General features: G+C 46.2%; 5 protein-coding genes across 5 annotated transcripts; 3 read left to right on the forward strand and 2 right to left on the reverse strand.

Moving 5' to 3' along the window:
- Positions 1 to 463: 463 nt before the first annotated feature.
- Positions 464 to 2,409, forward strand: BDW43DRAFT_321077 (cytochrome P450; the record flags this gene model as incomplete). Its single annotated transcript, XM_032049253.1, has 3 exons — positions 464 to 757; positions 794 to 1,995; positions 2,361 to 2,409. 3 exons carry the CDS (start codon positions 464 to 466, stop codon positions 2,407 to 2,409), a joined length of 1,545 nt encoding a protein of 514 aa, XP_031897697.1.
- Positions 2,410 to 3,670: 1,261 nt separating this feature from the next.
- Positions 3,671 to 4,390, reverse strand: BDW43DRAFT_313662 (uncharacterized protein; the record flags this gene model as incomplete). Its single annotated transcript, XM_032047660.1, has 1 exon — positions 3,671 to 4,390. The coding sequence occupies one exon, from the start codon at positions 4,388 to 4,390 to the stop codon at positions 3,671 to 3,673; it is 720 nt and encodes a 239-aa protein (XP_031897698.1).
- Positions 4,391 to 8,398: 4,008 nt separating this feature from the next.
- Positions 8,399 to 9,634, reverse strand: BDW43DRAFT_284151 (uncharacterized protein). Its single transcript, XM_032042831.1, has 3 exons — positions 9,196 to 9,634; positions 8,937 to 9,131; positions 8,399 to 8,883 (listed from the first exon to the last, which is right to left on the reverse strand). Exons 1-3 carry the CDS (start codon positions 9,613 to 9,615, stop codon positions 8,596 to 8,598), a joined length of 903 nt encoding a protein of 300 aa, XP_031897699.1. The 5' UTR covers positions 9,616 to 9,634; the 3' UTR covers positions 8,399 to 8,595.
- Positions 9,635 to 10,002: 368 nt separating this feature from the next.
- BDW43DRAFT_284156 (uncharacterized protein) lies at positions 10,003 to 12,366 on the forward strand. The gene is made up of 2 exons (XM_032042832.1): positions 10,003 to 10,327; positions 10,440 to 12,366. The coding sequence occupies exons 1-2, from the start codon at positions 10,034 to 10,036 to the stop codon at positions 11,769 to 11,771; spliced, it is 1,626 nt and encodes a 541-aa protein (XP_031897700.1). The 5' UTR covers positions 10,003 to 10,033; the 3' UTR covers positions 11,772 to 12,366.
- Positions 12,367 to 13,008: 642 nt separating this feature from the next.
- On the forward strand, positions 13,009 to 13,540 carry BDW43DRAFT_284160 (uncharacterized protein). Its single transcript, XM_032042833.1, has 2 exons — positions 13,009 to 13,174; positions 13,228 to 13,540. Exons 1-2 carry the CDS (start codon positions 13,138 to 13,140, stop codon positions 13,452 to 13,454), a joined length of 264 nt encoding a protein of 87 aa, XP_031897701.1. The 5' UTR covers positions 13,009 to 13,137; the 3' UTR covers positions 13,455 to 13,540.
- Positions 13,541 to 15,381: the final 1,841 nt, after the last annotated feature.

Here is a 15,381-nt window from a genome sequence, read left to right on the forward strand (position 1 = left end):
GTTAACTTCTTCTATGCCAACATGAACGCTTCGATGTTGTTGTTGCGCTGTATGTCTAGCTAGCTAGCTTGGGCTATTTCTCATGGATCCTCCGATTGATAGCGGCGCACCCGCCTGTCATTTTATTTCGTTGGAAATCGGTGGTTCTGCTGTTGCAAATGTATAATTGGCAAGCAATTCAGGAGCTTAGATTTCGGAAGGTCCCTCGCCACCGGGGAATATCTCCACTACATAGCATGCCGGCAAGGGTCAGCGGGCAACAACCTCACTCCTTGCGTTAGAATATAGAGATTGACCTGAAAGGGGCGCAGCGCATACCAACATCAAACAATGAAGAAGGAAAGTATTAATAGCATCATCACTTGTCCTGACTACTTTCTATAAGGCTACAACTATCTCGTAACTAAAATCCTTTTTCAGATAAGCCATTGTTCTTCGGCCGCTTCTAACAAGGGGGCGGATAATGGCATTTATAAGCATCTCGTGCTTGTTCACGATCACCCTTTACATATGCTACAAGTTGTTTGTTCGCACCAATCGCTCGACGCTACCACTTCCGCCGGGCCCAACGCTTCTAAACCCAGGCGCAATCCCGCAGAAGGAAATATGGCTTACGTTTCGAAAATGGCACAAAGAGCACGGGCCCATCATCAGTCTGAAACTCGGAGTCCAGACGATCATTATCCTGGGCAATCACCAAATAGCCCAGGACCTGCTGCATAAGCGCGGCAGCTTATACAGCACTCATATTCAGTCAGTATTTGTGAACAATTACATATCTAAAGGCCTACAGCCCGTCTTCATGGAATACGGGCCCAAGTGGAAACTCCATCGACGGCTTCACACCACGTTTCTCAGCCACCAATCCACTCGAGCTTGCCAGACTCTTTTAGATACCCAAAGCAAGAAGGTCTTGCATAGCCTGCTATCTACAAACGACTTTGGATCGTGTTTCCACAAGTATGTTTCTAACTTAATGTTCAATTTGGCATACGGAAAGGATGTTGGCGAGGAGAACAAGAGTGATCTGAAGCACATGGACACGATGTTCGAATCACTGACCCGAGCAACCTCCGTCATGACTTTCATGGTGGATATACTCCCGATCCTTGACCGACTTCCGAGATTCCTCTGCAGGTGGAAAGTCAAAGGCGAAATGAGCCACAACAATGTGAAGAATTCATTCATAAAATGCGTTCAATCCGCTCTGCAACAGGACACTTGGAACTGGAGCCAGGAGGCCTTCGGTAGAAAGGAAAGCAAAGACTTCTCCCTGGAGCAGCTCGCTTTCAGCATGGGCGAGCTCTACATAGCCGGAAGCCACACTAGCGACACAACCTTAAGGATATTCGTCTTGGCCAGTCTACTCCACCCCAGTGCTGTGCACGAAGCACAAGGAGAATTGGACCAGGTCGTGGGATCACAGAGGCTCCCGTCATTCGAGGACCAAGACAAACTCCCGTACGTCAATGCATTCATCTCCGAGGTACTCCGGTGGCGGCCAATGGCCCCGACTGGTGGACCCCGTACACTCTCCGAAGATGATGAGTACATGGGGTATTTTCTCCCAGCCGGCGCCACTGTCATTGCAAATCAATGGGAAATGGACATGGACGAGAGTATTTTTGAAGACGCCCCTGCTTTCAAGCCCGAGAGGTGGATCCAGAACCCGGATCTTCCTCTTTCTGCCTTTGGCTTCGGCAGAAGAGTATGCCCAGGACAACATTTTGCACGGTCAACTCTATTTATTGCGATAGCGCGCATGCTTTGGGCGTATCACATAGACTGTCCAGATGGGAGCAGCTTGGAGGATGTGAGGACGGCAGACAGGTCCGAGCATTTTGGTGTGATATATAAACTTCCGCCTTTTGAGGCTTCGTTCCGCGTGCGAGGTCCTGAGCGCCAACAGCTGATTGAACAAGGGTGGGGAATGGCGAATAAGGATTGTAAAGATTTGTTAAAAGAAATTAGAAATGGCGCCTTTAATACAAAAGTGTAGGATTATTTTGGCGGGCAGCTTAGCAATAAAATATCACTTATTTTGGGTGTCAATCTTTCGAAGTTCCGCCAGCTAGTAGGTAACGATTAGGGCTATCCCAGTTTAACTGAGAACCTTACCCCAAGTCCGGATCATGTTCTTAATTTCATACAAAGGTAATTCCCACCTGGTTTGGATTATGCGAATTGTAATGAGATGACTTTGACCACAACTGCTAACTTCTACGCGATTATATAGACGGATTACATGCACTATAATTTCTAATCTAGATAAACTCAACACATACGACCACAGGGTGTGGAGAACAGGGCTTCCCGTCCGCTCAGCCGTTCTTAAGCCAACTGTGTAAGCTCGGCCAAAGGATAGGAGCGCCCTCTGGGGCTCGCTGCTTTACGGGCGAGCGACGCTAAGTCGTAGGGTGAGTGCAGATGAGCTGGGTGATCCTGTTCAGAACATGGGTGAGCTGGGAGAGCTGGGTGGGCTAGATGATTTAGTACAGGCTCAATCGCACGCTATCCTAGTGTCTCCATCATATGAAATAAATAGGGAGGGCACCTTTTGTGCTTCGCCAAAAATTTTCTTCTCTCTTCAAATCTTTTCGTGACTTTGCCCTGGTGTTGCCATCTACATCTGCCGATACCACGTGACAACATGTCGGATTTATCTAAAGAGCAATGACAATGAAAGATAGACGAGCTCCACAAGCTCGGCAAGTTACGCGGCTTCACTGAAGAGTATTAACAAGAGCAGGGAAATAAAGAAAACAAGGTTTGCTATAAGTAAAGGGCTCCATCTACTGATCAAAGATATGATCTGGCCGTTGAAAGGTAGAAGATGTAAGATATATTTAATCTCTGTTCCTTGTATGAATGACTAATCATTACAGGTGGACATTGTCCCGAAATGAACCTGAAGACAGATACTTTATAAAGGAGGAACCTGACCTTTCTAACCAGATTTTAAAGCTTTTCTCGGAGAGTAATATTGCTTAATATAAAGGAAATCTTCTATTATAATATTCAGTATACCATATGTCAGAGCCTATGGGAGCCTAAGGCAGCAACCACGTGACCTGACCACAACACCAAGGAATCTCTGTATGATAGATTTAGACCTGAAGACAATCAATCCCATACACGTGAGCTATACCAGCTCCATCAGTTTGTATTGACTCCCTCTTCACTGCCAGGGGTTCATGATTCATTAACCAAGAGCTCAGCTCTCCAAGAAGATCCTTGTTTCCTCGGAACACATTATAAGCCAATCAAAATTAATGGTAGGCACGTCCGCGTTGCCTTTGTGCGATTATATTGGTCAGGTGCCAGCTTGTCAATTGTCCCGTGTGGGGCTTATGAAAGCCTAATACGAGAATGGGAGCTGACGGGCCCTGAATGGAATTCTCCGACCAGGTACCCACCCTAGCCGCTATACTAAAGATATACTCTCTTTAATAATCCTTTTAGTAACTAGCCGGCCATTCTCAGCTGTTGTCACCCCATGGTTGTTCTGCCTTGAGTGTCCGCCTTCGATAAGGTACGCTAGACAAGGGTCTGTAACACCATCCCGTCGTCAAAGTGCTTCGTGCCGCAAGTCGCTGGGTAGAAAGATAAACAGATAATGAAGGAAATGTATCCATTCTAATTGACCGGAAGTATCATCTTTCACCTATATCTAGATATATTTCTGAATACCCGGAGGACGCTTGTAATATGTCAACCAGTCAAAGGTATCACAGACATGTAGGAATGCCCATGTCTCTGCCTCATCATAAAGCACTTTCATCCAGCCGACATCCTCCAAAGTACATCCCTCCAGAGGCTCATACTGTTTAATCTCTGATTGGCTAGATACCCCATATGCTGCTAATTCATCCTCATCCAGTTCCTGCGGCTCCCAAAACCCATTAACCAGACGGACAAATCCATATTTATTACTGTCTTCCAGATCAGGCGCGCCCAGAACTGACTCTAAAGCCTCCTGGTCCACCATAATAAAGAACCGATACCGACCTGATTCTGGGAAGCAAGTATTATCGACGCCCTGTTCTTTTTCTGGCGCTGTCACAGCCCACTCTTGGAAATGCTTACGCAGAAAAGCAGTGCTCACACCATTAAAGGATCGGTCTTCAAAGACAGTAGGGGCAAAGCTGTCTAAGAGATCCAGACCATTATAGAATTCAAGTGATTTAGTAACATGGTGTAGAAAGCGAGCCATAAACTTTTCCCAGTCAGAGTCACTTTGATATGTGCAGCGATAAATCACAAAGCCCCATATTTTAAATCTATTCTTTTGAAGGAGCCGTTCTAGTTCGTCAGCCTGGTTCAAAAATGTATCCGTAGCGGGGTCCCGTTTTGACGGCCGTTCGGGGCGATATTCGTTGGGGTTATTCATTGTGGTTCGGATAGGGTGGAAATACTGGCGTTTGACGGGAGGTGAAGCGCGGCCAATATTTGTGGGGAGCCTGAGTTGGTTGCAGATGGGGCGAAAAAGCCTTGTTGTCATTCTAAAGGCGAATAAAACTGAGAATGAACAGCTAAAGAAATACAAACCGGCTATCTTCATGGAATGGTCGGAACCTAATAAAGTTGATCGAGATTCCTACATCCATCAAGCAGATGAAATTCCGTTCAAGCTCCGGAAGATCAAGCACTATCTTGCAGAAAAGGTGGCAGGGCGAGACAGTGAAAATAGATTCTCTCAGGACAATGCAACAGAGCTGGCCAGGCTTGAGCACGAGCGCCTTATCAGTGAGAGACTGTATAAGCACCGGACGCTTGACCTTAGTCCTGCTCAGGGGCAGGTGGTATTACCTCCTCTTATTCCTTGGGATGATTTGGCTTTGGAATGGCGAGAAGTTTATCAAAAGCTTGTCCAAAGCATTCCAAAAATCTTGAAGGAGTGTGGCTATTCTGTTTACGATCTCCAAAAAAAATGGAGCTCAACTCCAATCGTGACTGGCTCTTTATTTTACCCTCAATTTCTCTGTCTGGATGTTTTTGTTAGACCCTTGTCTAGCGCACTATCACCGTTGAAGTGAGCGTCGTGCAGGTTAGATGAGATGCAGATAATAAGGACAAAAGTCTTGATATATTAATTACCTTGTGTCTTTCTAAATGAGTGCGGATTTGGAGTGGAAAAAGGAGAGACTTGAACAAGCGAAAGAAAAGCAGTTAGGCTGCATAACAAGGTTAAAGAAAGGTCAGATCCGAGCAAACATGACGCCTAGTTTGGCGACATAAGCGACTCCCCAAAGTCTGTAGTTGAGAGGTCGATCCCAGTGTCCGTAGAAACCAGCAATTTTCCTTCCACTGGGTGCCCGAAATTCGACTCGACTGGTATAAGGCGATGGTCAGTGTTTAGTGTTTGAGGAGAAAAGCTCCATACCAGCCACAACCTGGACTTGCAGCATATTGCTAGGTCAATCGGAACCATTCCTTTTTCTCAGTATGACCAATACCGGTAGCCTTTTATCTAGTTATGATGAGGAAGCCTGTCATCCACGGGTGATCGACCCATAGGAGAATATTGATGGTTCTATTTTTCCTTCGAGATATCGACCAGGATCTACCTAATCAACTCATGCCAATGTTGCCTTGTCCAGGCAGCAGCAATATATTGTAAGTTTTTCATTGGTCTGCTGACTGCCAAGACCTCCGGTGTTGAAGATCTAATAGAATAGCCAATGTTCGATCTCATAAAACAAAATAATGGGTATTAGAGTTTTTCAACAGAGCAACAGGGTGAGCAACAGGGTGAGCGGCTCACCCTGTTTATTGCACACTCACCCAAGCTCACCCGAGGTCACGCGACCGTAAAGCAGCTCACCCGCTAGCTCACCGGGCGGCAGCCACCCGACTTCTGGCCGCGTTGAAGCCACACGCCGGTTAGTAGTTAGGTAGGTGACCACGAGCGAATCCCGGCTGTTATATGTTTCTTTTCATGGTTTGAAAGTTTTTGATATATTTTTGCATAGTACCACAGTCTTCGGTCAATATTTTTATATATTTTAATTAGACCTTGATACTATTACTATTATCTTATTTAGATCAGACTTGTAAGTTGTAACCAAATTGATAGAATTTTATAGAATACTAAACATGAGTAAGAGAACTAGCTACTATATTATACTTATATTTATATAAGATAATGGCAGCCTAATCTAGAAAGCAGTCTTGTATACTAGAATACTATGCAGTTCTAGCTTACAAGTCTATAGATATCATGATATTATACACTACTGGCTGGATATAAGCCATATACTGGCTCTAATTGTCAGGATACTTAAAGAAGCTTTTTCCTAGCTGGGTGAGGAAGAGGGAAGTCCTATATATATCTTCTCATCCACAATTCAGGTACATACGACCACAGGGTGTGGAGAACAGGGCTTCCCGTCCGCTCAGCCGTACTTAAGCCACACGCCGGCCGGTTAGTAGTTGGGTGGGTGACCACCAGCGAATCCCGGCTGTTGTATGTTTTTTTGTTCATCAACTTTTTTTTGATTTTTTGAGTTTAGTGTCGTTGCCGCCCTGTCTTCACCCCCTTCACCTGAAGCTGACCTGAACCGCCTGAACCCCAATAGCCTTCACCCACCTACCTCACCTACCCCTTTGCTAGGCTTACGTTGTCATGTGTTGCATCACGTTTCTATTGTTGGCCTGGATTATATAACGCCCCTACGTTTTATGACTCGCCGTACTAAATCGGCTGATATTAATCCGTCCATTATATATCTGTTTATTGAATTGAATCCTTAAACCAAGACTCAAGGAACACAATATTATAATTTTTACTATTCTTTGCATGACTGCTCTATAGACCGTACTGACCTTCAAGAAGACTGAACAAGACCCTTTCTTTACAGCAATGCCGAGTCTACTCAAAATCTATACTGGGGTACTTTTCTGGAGGCACGAAAGGCATATATTAGAATATAGATACTAAATATTTTTATATCCTCTAGCGCTATATCAAACTTGCGCATCAGCCAGAATAATGTCCAAGCCTTGGCGATGATACAGGAAAAGTGGTTACTAACAGTTAAGGATATGTTGACTAAAATCTAACTTACTAGTGCACAAAATATTGAAGCCGTTACCGGCCCTTAGACCCAGCTAACAGTCGTTCTAAAGTGTTCATCATTCATCACACCTGACTACTGACCAGCCAGCGTGTGGCTTATGCGCGGTCAATAGGTCGCTGGGGGTTAATTCTGCGCCCTACCACGCCCCTTTGGCGTGGTCCCCCTTTAGACGGGGTTGCTGACTGGCATATATTGCACCCCTCGTGCTGACTTGCGCTCCTGCTGCTAACCGGCCGGGACCTCGCCTAGCTGCCTGAGGAGAAGCTCTATTGGTCCTGGGGACAAGTATCCGCAGCGCTGGTGAGCCCGATATTGTGCCAGGCGTTGTGAACGCAAAGGTTAGGGAGTGTCTGGACCCGTACCTGGCTCCAACGTCTTTATATGTATTCACGTTAAACAGCCGATACATTAGAGACAGACGGTGCACCTAGTCGTACTAACGCGTGGAAAATATACAGATATTCGTCTATACTACAGGTATAACTGCTTCTATAACTTGACTTACTGCGTCGCTTAGATAAACCAGAAAGAATTATGTATACCCTAGGGCCAAGACCGTCAGGCTACGGCCAGCAAGGTCTGAAGGATACATTGGGGATTAACCAGGGATCCTAGATCGAGGATAGACGAAGGCCTGAGGTTGACGGTTTCCTGTATTCTGAAATTGACAAAAAGAATTCGCCATAGCCGTTGTGCCGCCCCAACGAACCAGCCAAGCACATCAAAAAATAATATGGTTCGAGAAGAGTTTGGATAGTAGAGGGAGAGCCGGCCTGGGCCAGCCCATTAACGCTGCTAAGGTCAAGCGGGAAGCTTTGGTTCGCATGTGCGTTAGGGAGCGCCCACAGCTGCGGGTTCTCTCTCGTCGCATCGCTTTCAAAAGGCCAAACCACCGCACTGCTACAAAGACGGAATTGAATGGCGATAGATAGGCATGCTGCAAGGCTATCGGACTCTCGCTGGTCACTGGATGGCCCCTCGATAGCTCGGGGGTTAGCGTCCACCTCTGGACACACCCCAGGACAAGTCTGTCAGTTAATGTGTCCCATCGGCCGTAGCATCCGGAACCGCATTATTCACTGGGAGGATGATATCCTTCCCCGGGAGAGCCTGTTTGCTGCGGCATTGGATCTAAATCCGCATCGTATTCGGTCTATGTCGGAGCGTCAAGGCTTACATTTCCCGAGGTGGCATATTCACATAGCTTTTCGTTTCGGAGACAAAGGCCACATGTTGACTTCGCTTCATCACACTTCACGATGATTTATTTCAAGGTACAAATAATATAATATTGTAGTTCAAAAAGGACGCCCTGTGGCCCATAGACAGTTCTCCCCCACCGATATATCGTTGCACAATCCCTCCTTCGACATACAACACAAGATATTGATGACTGTGCTGCCAAAGCAGCAGCAACTTGATATTCTCATATCCTCTTCTCTCCCTCGCTAATTTTTCCCCTATCGCCCCGAGCTACCTCTCCTTAGTAACCACTGTGATGCAAGATCGCACTGGCTTAAGAAATACCACGTTCCATGGGTGAATATCCTTCGTAAAGCTGCATTTCAAAGCCCTCTCCGAGCATAAATGCTTCCCTTTCGCCCGTAATATAAGGGCGAAGTCCTTGATGAAAGTTCTGGGAGCATAGGATTATCATTGCCATGGTCGCATTGGAGAGAATGATAGCCATGACACCAAAAAGTATCAATGATCGTCGAGCTGGTAAATAATCACCAAATGTTTCGGGACTATACAACCTTGTAATCTTGAAGATGAAAAACCCTTCTAGTGCGCAATGTAGAGCCTGGTACATAGCTCTTAATTACCATATCATAATATGGGGTGGTGCTGGCTTACACAAACACTAATAGTTCCCCATCGTCTCTCATGTCTTACGACTGAGGCAGTGATAAATAAGAGAGAGCACGAGAAGGGAATAAAAGCTATGGTTGCAGCGAACTCGGCATCCGAGCGAACGGTAGTCACGGTAACAAGCTGCACAAGGAATCCAATGAAATAAAATCCATCGAACTTAAGGATAGAAATAAGAAGCTAGGTAGTAACCGCTGTTAGTTTTTTAATGCCCACTGGCGCATTTTTGACAGACTCCCCATACTTCAAAATAAACATATCTACGCTGCATGGTAATGTCTGCTTCCACCTTGTGAAATATAATCCATGCAAACTCCCCAGACAACTTCCAGGCACTAAAAATAGTCCATATGGTTGATACTGCAGTTACAGCGATGATGGTGATTGCCAAGTTCAGGATCACCTGTCCTGTGCTCGGGTCGATAGCACTATTATCGTACAAGATGCCGTATGCGTCGCGTACCTGAGTCAATTGCAGGCCATTGTATATACACAATGTGGCCGAATAGATACTCAAGCCAAGAACTTGAATACTATTATGGTGTGCCAGCGTGTCATACACAAGGATTAGCTGATATAGGAGACCCAATGTCACCAGGGCGAAAAATGTTGGAGCCACCCTGGTTGAGGTCACGTCTTCTGCAATATCGGCAACGGAGCTCATGAATTCAAGATACAGTGTCCTACTAGAAGGGTGAGACATTTAGTTTCTTTAAGGCATCTTGAGGATAAGCCTACATTTCAAGAATGATAAGGACGACCGCCTCAAGAAATATGGAGAGGAAGAAAATCCAGGTCCATCGGGTGTTTGGTCTGTACAGCATTTCGACGGCGATTTGAAATGGCAACAATCATGAAGCTCAAGCGGCTTACCCTTTAGGATTAAAGTGAAAAGGCCATCATGTCATCTCTACTCGTCTCTCCCATGTGCAGGGATCGTGGTCCATGGCTTACCAATGCAGTGTTAAGGCAAACTAGCCACAATTGGAATCGGGCGAGGCTGAACATCTCAGCTTTCACGGCCTATTTATAGCACGTAAACCCAACCTCTGCTTTTTCCAGCAACATGTCTCTGCCCCACGATGCCTCAAGACCAGGGCTGGACCTGGGGAGCCAATCGTAGGGGAACTCTTGATATTCTGTGGACATGTATATCAACACTGGCGCTGTGTGTATGGACTGCTATTCATCCCAATATTCCTCTCGTGTATAGAACCTGGCCAACATTCCTGGAGCGCTTGGGGTTAATGTTGCTGGCTATTGTATTTCCCGAGGTTATTATCAGCTCAGCCTGGAGCCAAAGACGACGTGCGAAGGAGTTGCTTTATGATGTAAATCGGTCGATAGGGCGCACAGCCACGGGACCCGCGTCGCAGGTATGAAGCGCCAATTTGTTCTAGATGCACTTCCACCGGTTGGACGCCATCGTCGATTTTTTGAGATAGTATTGAACTTACCATCACCTCGCTAACCCTTTGCTTGAGACAGGAAACGCCGATCCACACAGAGGCCGAGATCAGCCACCAAGGTCAAGCGTTGCTTTCACCTCTCTCAAATTCCGATCAGCTCGCACACAAACACTTCGCCCTTATTCAATCGCATGATCAATCCTCAAAAGTAGCCCCCTGGTCCATCCAACATGGCATGTTTGGTGTTATGGGTGGATTCGCTATTGAGACACCTTATGTGTCTCCAACAGGGGAACGACATACACTACGTCGTCTTGTTACACCGGCAGGGATATCAATACTAGCTCACGCCGGGTACCTTCCCTCTCTGGCCCCAGAGGATATTGCTGAGCGGAGTAAAGCCGATCTCTTCGCAAAGGGCGTGGTTTTGGTTCAGATTATATGGTTTGCCTTGCAAGTGCTGGGACGGTTAAGCCAAGGCTTGCCTGTCACTCCCTTGGAGACCCATACTGCGATCCACGTTGGGTGTACTATTCTGGTCTACGCTATCTGGGCCAGTAAGCCGTATAACTTGGTACAATCAATCAAGCTTAGTGGGCCAGATATCATATATATCGGAGCATTTTTTAACTTTCAGGACATTAGTGGTGAAGTGTTCCACCGGGAGCAAGCTCGATATAGATTAGAAAGAATGGAATACTGGAAGCGGCGTGTTATCCTGGCATCGCAGGGTGTTTCGCCTACCGAACTACCACCCAGCCCGCCGAGACTGAAGTCTATCACTCAGTTGATTGAGGATTATTCATCGAGAGCCATACGAACCGAGGCTGTCCACTATACATATAAAGATGAGGCTATTCTGCATGCGATTGCGCAAGATGCTCGTCAGGGCCTCTATATTCTGGAAAAAAAAGGTTACACTAATTGCCAGGGGAGCCCACCGGGCGAGACGAAGCTTCTTCGTCAAAGCTCTGAAAACTTTACTGTCAAGGCGATATGGGGCGGCTGGAGTACTGATATTGGACACGAGCCATCCCTAGATAAAGGGATACATATACTTTTCAACGTCTTATATGGTGGGAGCCATCTGGCTGCATGGAATTCCGCTTTTCCAACTACCCCAGAGCGATGGCTTTGGAGAGGATGTGCTTTATATCTCACGACGCTTCCTTTCTGGGCTATACTCTGGATACTCTGGTGGAGGGGTGTAAAGTCCAGACTCAAGATACTCTACCTGATCCGAAACGGCAGCATAGATATTATCGCCGCCAGCCTTTTCTTCACAGTTCTGGTGTGCTATACTTTGGCAAGATGCTACTTTCTTGTCGAGGCTCTCATTGGCCTTAGACGCCTTCCATCTACAGCGTTTGATATAGTTCATTGGACTAGTTTCTTACCTCATGTGAGCTGATAGTGTACGAATACATTTACTTGTCTTATTTTGGCGATTGAGTGTTTCCGTGCGCGAGTGTACCTCTCTTGGTCCTGTGTAATGACTGGCTGAAAGGTACTAAATGATGACCAGTGTTTCGCCTAAGATGCGGTCCAGCTTTTCTTCCTAGTTTACGACTACCTCGTGCTGTCGTACATTGTAAACCTTCCGTATGTCCTGTCGTCACTTCACTTCTATGATTCTTGGAATCTATTATGATCCCTGTCTTTAGCCCAAGTCGGCTAAACGGTATGCGCGATTCTACCGCTGTACTCATGACGGCGCAGTAAGACTATATCATTTAGACTAGCCCTTCGGCTTGTTCGATTGCCTCTCTGCTCAAGCACCATTTATTCTGCAGTCAAGTGTCAAAAGCAAGTGCATACACATCTGTCGGCCACCACTCTCCCTAACTGGTCAAAAATATCTGCTGCGGATCAGATGGGAGGTCGGTCGCAGTAAACGCTCGGAGCAGACTCTGGGCCCCTGTCTGGAGGTGTCAGTTATATGACACATCTCCCAAGAAGCAACACTCTTCACCTGAAGGGCCTGATTAGGGCGCGGCGCCGCGCTCACATAGTACTTGGTGAGCGCCATCATACTTATGCTGTTGTACGTTTTTTTATTCCTAATTTCATTTCTTTCCTTAATATGAGTGTTTGTTTTGGGTCACTGAAATCTTTTTGGTATGAAGAGGCATCGGTATGTAGGATGAGATTAGCGGTCCATTTTAGCGAATGATAACTCTTGGTATCCCAGGCATCGAAGACCAGCAGGGTCAGGCCAGTTCGCACTAATAATAGACTGGCGGATGTAGACTTCTGCTCTTCAGCTATGCATTATATCAAGGGATCGTGGTCGGTGACAGCTCGCGAAGTTGATCTGAAAGTGGGGTATGCAAGGACGATTTATCTTTCTACTTAACCTGTTTGCTGATATAGGTGATTGGATCACTCAAACTCATTCTTTACGATAGACAAAGAGAAATGTACATAATAACCTAGTGGTACGACGGGCGTACTATAAATATCAGCAATACGATGGGCGAGTGGTGATTAACGCCATAGCTCCTTTCTGGCTACGTCCCAATGTGGCTCTTTTTTACCCCACCTATGCAAGATATAACGCCCGTAATAGCTGCAGATGTACCTTATTGCTAGCATCTCCGCGGATTCATAGGCCAATGATTATGGCCCAACAGGGTGTCTCGTATGACGCCAATATTGCATGGTTCTCGATGGCCATGTCTTAGAATGACACAATGTGGGGTGATGGACTTCTGCAGCCGTTGCAGATCTAAGCATACATATATTAGTCACTAAGCACGCAGCAGACCAATATCAGCATGCAGGGTAGTTCTTCATCCTCTACAATGATTCTAGGTTCATATTATACTATAAATGGGACATGGAGTTTCATGCTGACAAGGAAGTAGATCCAGAGTATTCCAAATTTCCTTTCACCCGGCCGAACGGCGATGAGCTACCCGCAGAGTTCCATCGTCTTCTTCGAGAATGTCCTGTTTCTCGAGCAGAATTCTGGGACGGAAGCCATCCGTGGTTGGTGGTGAAGCATAAGGACGTGTGTGATATGCTCATCTATCCTAGACTATCCAAGGTACAGCCAGGCTCGAATATTTGTTCAGTATACGTAAGAAGTTAACATTGATGAAAGTTCGTCAGCGAGAAGGCTTTCCGGAGATTTCTCCCGGTGGAAAGACCGCTGCGAAAAACCGGCCAACATTCGTGGATATGGATCCACCAGATCATATGCGTCAGAGGTACTTGCTGACAATATGTGCGCATGGACTACCTGAGACTAATGTGCGATGAAGGACCCAGGTCCTTCTTCACAAAGGAATATGTGAAGTCCCAGCTTCCGTTCATTCAAGACACTGTTCAGCGTTATTTGGATGAGTTGATTGCGGCAGGCAATGACCAGATGGAAGTCGATCTTGTGAAACATTTCGCTTTACCAACCCCCGTCACGTGTGAGAAAACTGCTCCTAGTTCCTGTCCTCTGAAATAATATGCTGACACTACAGCAGATAATCTATTGTACACTCGGTATACCTGATGAGGACTTTGAATACTTAAGCAGCTGTGATGCCACGCGAACCAATGGAAGTAGCACTGCTGCGGCTGCTCAAGCTGCCAACAAGTAAGCTAGCTTTATGTCAGGTATTGTACATTGAGGGTAACCCTGAACTACAGAATCAACGCAGGCAACTCCTGGACTACCTTAAGGGATTGGTAGATAAAAAGAATTTGAACCCCAGCAAAGACATTATAAGCACCCTGGTCCTGGAGCAACTGAAGCCAGGCCATCTTGAGAAGCTCGACATCGTCCAGATTTGTTTCCTCCTTTTAGTAGCTGGTAATGCTACTGTAGTTGGCATGATCGCCTTGTATGAGCAAACGCCCAGACAAAGGAAAAGGTACGAGGGTTCAGTCTGATCCAATTGGCTCTTTAGGGCGTGGTAACCTACTCGAGCACCCTGATCAGTTGTCATGTGAAGTGGCTCGGTACTAGGGTTAACCTGCATCGTGAAATGTCATAACGTTGGTTTGGTGATAGTTGGGAGAGTTGGACATGATTGTTGGCAACTTGATCTTCCCTTTGATATCGCTTTTCGTGTACCATCAGTAACCCTAACAACTCCCATTTACTAGCATCCAGAAACCACAGCTTAATAGCATAAAATCAGTTCAGGAATAGGTTACTAAAAACTTGGCCTAACCGGACAATCCGTAGCAATTTATAATATAATCAACGGATTGAGAATTCATGGATAGTGGAGCCAAAGAGGGTAAGCACATGTTGGAGGACACGGTAGATTTTCACCTCTCGCGACCTCCTTTTCGAGCCGAAATGTTGTTCATATATTACCCGTTGTCACTACTGAAAGCTGACTTGAAAGTGGGAAATCTGGACCAAGTCGTAAAGCTTGCATTCAAAGATACTATGCCCCGTGGACCAACGCATGATACCACATAGGTTCAAGAGCACCTGCTCCCAGCCACTTTTTAAAGTGAGACCAAACCATGGAGCTGAGTTAACGTACAAGAAAGGCGAAGGTGCGTCTGACTCAAAATCTTGGAGATAATCATCGCTGGTCTCAAACTGCAGAAAACCCATATAGTGCTGTGCAGCATTAATAAACAAGAAGCTGACATATGGCATTAATGTATGCAATGATATATGCAAGGTAGGCAGTATGGATTGAGTAGGGAACCTGAAGTCCCTGAATACCTGCTATGGTCGAATTCCTTGAGTTTGTCAGCTAGTCTGGCCCCCAGAGCCTCGCAAGATCGGCTACCCGAAACACTCGTCCGAGATAGTCGGTCACTCATTAACCTGGCATTGAAAGTGTCTCTTAGCATCCAGTATAGCTATGCGATATTTTGTGATCTTGGAGATACCGTTTGATTCTTCCCGGAAGCAGAGCCCGCCGTCGTCAATAGCTACTATCTTCCGCTGTTTGACAGGAGTAGCCGCGGATAACCTGGCTTTGGTGTCTCGAAATTCGACAATGGCTGGAAGGATAGGTGGATTTTGGGGCGGTGCGAAGTATGGTATATGGCAAATA

The sequence above is a fragment of the Aspergillus alliaceus genome (assembly GCF_009176365.1).
Source record: "Aspergillus alliaceus strain CBS 536.65 unplaced genomic scaffold BDW43scaffold_39, whole genome shotgun sequence".
Classification (NCBI taxonomy): Eukaryota; Fungi; Ascomycota; class Eurotiomycetes; order Eurotiales; family Aspergillaceae; genus Aspergillus; species Aspergillus alliaceus.

What these genes read in the sequence shown, in the direction of transcription:
- BDW43DRAFT_284160 (XM_032042833.1), top strand. Translation starts at nt 13,138, where the DNA reads ATGCAGGGTAGTTCTTCATCCTCTACAATGATTCTAG. An exon ending in ATCCTCTACAATGATTCTAG is followed by an intron (nt 13,175 to 13,227) that starts GTTCATATTATA and finishes ACAAGGAAGTAG; the next exon opens with ATCCAGAGTATTCCAAATTT.
- BDW43DRAFT_284151 (XM_032042831.1), bottom strand. Translation starts at nt 9,615, where the DNA reads ATGAGCTCCGTTGCCGATATTGCAGAAGACGTGACCTCAACCAGGGTG. An exon ending in GTAGATATGTTTATTTTGAA is followed by an intron (nt 9,132 to 9,195) that starts GTATGGGGAGTC and finishes GTTACTACCTAG; the next exon opens with CTTCTTATTTCTATCCTTAA. An exon ending in GGGGAACTATTAGTGTTTGT is followed by an intron (nt 8,884 to 8,936) that starts GTAAGCCAGCAC and finishes GCTATGTACCAG; the next exon opens with GCTCTACATTGCGCACTAGA.
- BDW43DRAFT_284156 (XM_032042832.1), top strand. Translation starts at nt 10,034, where the DNA reads ATGCCTCAAGACCAGGGCTGGACCTGGGGAGCCAATCGTAGGGGAACT. An exon ending in CCACGGGACCCGCGTCGCAG is followed by an intron (nt 10,328 to 10,439) that starts GTATGAAGCGCC and finishes TGCTTGAGACAG; the next exon opens with GAAACGCCGATCCACACAGA.